The sequence below is a fragment of the Mastomys coucha genome, unplaced genomic scaffold (genome assembly GCF_008632895.1).
Source record: "Mastomys coucha isolate ucsf_1 unplaced genomic scaffold, UCSF_Mcou_1 pScaffold23, whole genome shotgun sequence".
Taxonomy (NCBI): Eukaryota; Metazoa; Chordata; class Mammalia; order Rodentia; family Muridae; genus Mastomys; species Mastomys coucha.
Genome location: NW_022196906.1, coordinates 70,044,604 through 70,049,729, shown reverse-complemented (window position 1 = coordinate 70,049,729; position 5,126 = coordinate 70,044,604). Strand labels below are relative to the sequence as shown.

The following is a 5,126-nucleotide window of genomic DNA, read 5'->3' as shown; positions in this document are numbered from 1 at the left end:
AAAAAAAAGAATTGTGTGTGTCTTTATTGATCATGAACATCACAGTGTGGTTCCTGACCTCTTGTTTGTTGGTGTAGGATCTTACACCTGAGCTCGGGTTAACCCTTGAACTCACAGGGTGTGAACTCATGAGTTCTCCTGCCTCAGCCTCTTGGCTGCTAGTGTGAGCTACTATGCCCAGTCTCTTATTGGCCTTTTAATATCTTCGTAGATATCCACATCCTTTGTTTACCTTTAATTGGGTTGTCCTGTGCACTTATGAGAATTCTTTACAGACTGTGGACACGGAGCCTCTTATCAGATACAGTTTCTGTTTTCTCCCATGCTGTGCACAATGGCTTCCTTTTATGACTGTCTTTTGAAGCACAGAACATTTAATTCTGACGAGGGCCAGCTTTTACATCTTCTGTTTAACGTATCTGAGACACTGCTCTCTTCTATGTTTTCTTTAAAGCATTTTATAGTTTTAGCTTGTTTTGGTTTTTTTTTTTTGTTTTTTTTCTTTTTTGTTTTTTTCTTTTTTTGTTTTTTTCGAGACAGGGTTTCTCTATGTAGCCCTGGCTATCCTGGAACTCACCCTGTAGACCAGGCTGGCCTCGTTTTTTTGTTTTTCATAACAGAGTTTTTATGTATAGCCTTGGCTGTCTTACAACTAACTCTGTAGACTAGGCTGGCCTTGAACTCACAGAGATCCACCTACCTCTGCCTTCCTAGTGCTGGGATTAATGATGTACACCATCTACATTTAAATCAGGATTTGTTTTGGGTTGAATTGTGTGTGTAAAGTGAGGGCAGGGGTCAAATTTCATTATTTTGCTTGTGGATATCTCGTTATCCCCAAGTCTTTTGGTGATAAGGATTTTATTTACAAATGGAATAGTAAGACACCTTTATTTAAGAAAAAAAAGTTGGTCATAAACGTGAACCACCTTGTGATCTTTTCTCAGCCTTATCTTATGCTTTAAAGCAGGCCACCAAGGACACCCCAGCCTCGGTGCAGCAAGGAAAGAGTCGGAAAGAATTTGAGGATGTATCCACTGCTGGGCAGCTGTGGATGGTTTGTTTATACTGTTTGGTGTGTTCTTTTACGCAGGTGCACATGAACTTGAACAGATGCAGCTGATCTTAGAGTCTATCCCTGTTGTGCATGAGGAAGATCGGCAGGAGCTTCTCAGCGTGATTCCAGTTTACATTAGAAACGACATGACTGAGCCACACAAACCGCTAACTCAGCTGCTTCCGGGGATTAGTCGTGAAGGTATTGGGCTTTGGAGTGACTGTAATGTCTCTGTGGGGGAAGTGTGCTCTTTCCCAGAGTCTGGAGGGCTTTGACTCCAGCACTGCCTTCTTGGCCTGGCCTTTAGGCTATCCTCCATTTCTTTACTTTCCTGAAGACTAGAAAATATTCCCTATTCCCTGATTCTGTTTTTATTATATTTATATGAGTACACTGTAGCTGTCTTCAGACACACCAGAAGAGGGCATCAGATTCTATTACAGATGGTTGTGAGCCACCACGTGGTTGCTGGGAATTGAACTCAGGACCTCTGGAAGAGTGAATTGCTGAGCCATCTCTCCAGCCCCCTTCCCCTGATTCTATCCCCATTTTCTACCTTCTGTGGGTAAGCATATCAAATGACTAGCTCTGGATGGAGTTCTGTCAGTGTTAAACACCAATCAGGTTTGCCTAGGAATATGACTTATTTTATTATAATTTTATGGTACCGTATAAATGGCTTAGTGGTTAATAATAGTCCAAGCCCAGAGGACCCAGGTTTAATTCTAGTACCTACACGGTGGCTTACAGTTGTCTGTAACTTAAGTTCCAAGAGGCCTGATGGCCTTTTCTTCTAACCTCTCAGGGCAGCGGGCATGCATGTCATACACAGACGTAGATGCAGACAGAACACCCATATTTAAAAAGGGATTGGGGAAGTTAAGCCATATTCTAAAATAAAAACCACTTGTATCTTTAAAAATTGTCAGCTTCTTTGATGAGAGTCCATTGGATCAAACTCAGGTTGTCTGGCTTGGCAGTAAGCACCTTTGTTCCTGAGCCATCTCACTGGCCTAAGTTTAGATATGAAAAAAATTGAGTCAGGGGAGGGCAGAGCTCTTCATGGCAAGGACAGAAGAGCAGAATGCAAGCACAAGTGTTCAACCATGTATTTATTAATCCAAATAAACAAACATGTAAGAATTTGTGCAGTAGTACCAGAGTATGCATTGCTAGATGTGAGAGTTTGTGTAGTCTTGAGTATCCTAGAAACTTGGTGAGAACTGAAACTAACATCACCTATAAAGGTAGTTCAATTTTCAGCACCACGGAGTGATAGGGCTAACTTCTGTAGGTTTCTGTAATAAGGGAACTTTTTTTTTTTGTAAGAAAAGAAAAAAATCTTAGATCTGAGTTTGGCTCAGTGATAAGACCTATTGTCTAGCATGCTTAGGCCTTCTGGTTAACCCCTAGCCTCATACTGAGACTGAGTATGTACACTTTTGTACATGCACTTTGATAGAGACATCAAGGTGTCAGAATTATGTAATCAAAGATGTTCGTGGTTGGGGCTGGGGTGGAGCTCAGTGATAGAGAGCTTGCATAGTGTGCACCAGGCTCTGGGCCCAGTCCTCGGGCACTGAAAGCAGAGTCTGAGCACCCTCATCTCATTCATGCGTCCACATTATCATCTGCTGCTGGTGTTCAGTGTGCTCAGTGATGTTTGTGTGTGAAGCGGCAAGTATAGGAACATGGGCACCATTTTCTCAGATGTGCTCAGAAGGAATAAATACAACGCTAAGAGGGGACATCTGTGTTTAATGTCAGCAGGCTTCCCCTTCACTGGTTATTACAGACTTCTAGCCAGGCTTTGACTCTGTCTTTCACAGCTTGAGTTCTGTGCTAGCTCTCTCGTTCTCAGCCTTGTCATAGCATCTCTATCTGCTAGAATACACACACTTAGCCAGCCACTCAGGAGCACCTCTGAAACACTGGTAAGTGAGAAACAGGGAGGTGTATGTTTAAAAGTATCCAGGTTGAGCCCTATGAAATTGCTGCCACCTTTTACAGATAAAAAGAGCAATTTCATATGGCTCAACATAATACTATGTCCAGTTATAAAGAAAGGGGTATAATGAGATTTCTTTTAAATCTTAATTTTATTTCTGTAGCAAAAATTAGCATACTGTTTAATAGTGGAATCTACTTTTTCTTATGAATTGTTTGCTGTGGTAAGAAGTGGGAGACACTTAGCTTGAGAGGTCTCACTTTGTGGATCTCCTGGTCTCACACACACTGTCTAGACTTGGCTGGTGGTGATGGCCTTGAACTCGGAGATCTGACTTCCTCTCTCTCCTGAGTGCTGGAATTAAAGATGTGCTACCAACCTGGGCAGTTGGATCTCTGAATTTGAGACCTGCCTGGTCTACAAAGTGAGTTTTTGGACAGCCAGGGCTACGCACTGCATAGAGAAACCCTGTGTGGAAAAGGTGCAAGAAAAAAAGTGTGTACCCTCCACCGTGGCCATCTAGACACATTGCAATCCATGAGCCTGGAGTTTTCAGCTTTCTTCAGATGAACCTCTCCTCCTTCCCTTAGCACTGGATTTCCTGGAACAGATTCTGACCTTCAGCCCCATGGACCGGCTGACAGCCGAGGAAGCACTTTCCCATCCCTACATGAGCATCTACTCCTTCCCAACAGATGAACCGATTTCAAGCCATCCTTTCCACATAGAAGATGAAGTGGACGACATTTTGCTTATGGATGAAACACATAGTCACATTTATAACTGGGAAAGGTACGTAAATTCATCCCAAGTTAGAAAAACAAAATGTATTAAATTTTCAGGGTGCTATATGTTATATAATTTATAGATATCTTAACATTTTAATAAATGATGGCCTTTGGAGTTTATGTTAAGTTGCCATCTCTATTATATAGCTTTGATGGAATTCAGCACTAGGCGCTGGTGAGGAAAAAATGAGAATGGTGCTGTTCTAAGCAGTCATCTTGAAATCTGATTTTATAAAGTCAAAGTTTTTAAAAATTGTTTTAATTATATACCTAATCTTTTTCATCATGAGGATAAAACCCAGGGCTTTGTAATAAGCACTTTATCCCCTGGATCTAGGTATCTAAATGAGTAGACATTTTGATTCCTTGTACATGTGCTAATTTAATTTGTTTTCCAAATGACATAAAAGTAACTTTTTCAGATACTATAAAAGCTTAGGATAGGTTCCGTGAAAGGGCTTATGTGTTCTGCATACTGTGAATTGACTGGGTGACATCTACTAAACTGATGCCCTCTGCAGCCTCCTTTTGGTGCTCTGAATTTCAGGGGGCTGAGCTTTACAGTGCTGCTTGCAGTGGGGTGCTGCCTGTAACAGTCTGCCAGGGTCCAAGTCTTCAGGGGATTTGATTGTAGGCAGGATTGAGAATCACACATGAGATTTCAGTTCTGCCTGTGATCCAGCTCTCAGGAAAGGTCTGCCACCTTGACTGCAGGGCAGTACCCTATCTTGTTGGTGTTTGTGCACCCCATTTTCTGTCCCTTGATACAGTTCTCTCTCTGCATAGTACTTTTCCTTAAAAGCACTTACTCGGAGCAGGGTGTGGCAGGGTCCCCCTCTAACCCGGTACTGGGAAGGCTGAGGCTGGACAAACACAAGTGTGAGGTCAGCCTGGCTATACATAGTGAGACTCTTAAAAACTTAGCCAATTGAAAAGCACTCTGTATCTCCACAGAACACACTGTGAAGTCATCACACAGTGATAATGCCTGTGTTTGTTGCAGGTACCACGACTGTCAGTTCTCAGAACATGACTGGCCTATTCATAACAACTTTGATATTGATGAGGTTCAGCTTGACCCCAGAGCTCTGTCTGATGTCACTGATGAAGAAGAAGTTCAAGTTGATCCTCGAAAGTACTTGGACGGAGACCGAGAGAAGTATCTGGAAGATCCCGCCTTCGACACCAGCTACTCTGCTGAGCCTTGCTGGCAGTACCCAGATCACCACGAGAACAAGTACTGTGATCTGGAGTGTAGCCACACTTGTAACTACAAAACAAGGTCATCATCATACCTAGATAACCTGGTGTGGAGGGAGAGCGAGGTTAACCA

The 5,126-nt window shown here is 42.5% G+C and overlaps 1 protein-coding gene across 1 annotated transcript in view; it reads left to right on the top strand.

Annotated features, from left to right (window-relative positions):
* Nucleotides 1-5,124, top strand: part of Mapk6 (mitogen-activated protein kinase 6) — a gene marked incomplete at its 3' end in the record, with an annotated part of 9,525 nt that extends 4,401 nt beyond the window's left edge. Inside the window, exons 4-6 of the mRNA XM_031345708.1 lie at nucleotides 1,094-1,258; nucleotides 3,596-3,797; nucleotides 4,797-5,124. Coding sequence (XP_031201568.1) covers nucleotides 1,094-1,258; nucleotides 3,596-3,797; nucleotides 4,797-5,124 — 695 coding nt within the window. The remainder of the gene's footprint in view (nucleotides 1-1,093; nucleotides 1,259-3,595; nucleotides 3,798-4,796) is intronic.
* Between the last annotated feature and the right edge of the window lie 2 nt (nucleotides 5,125-5,126).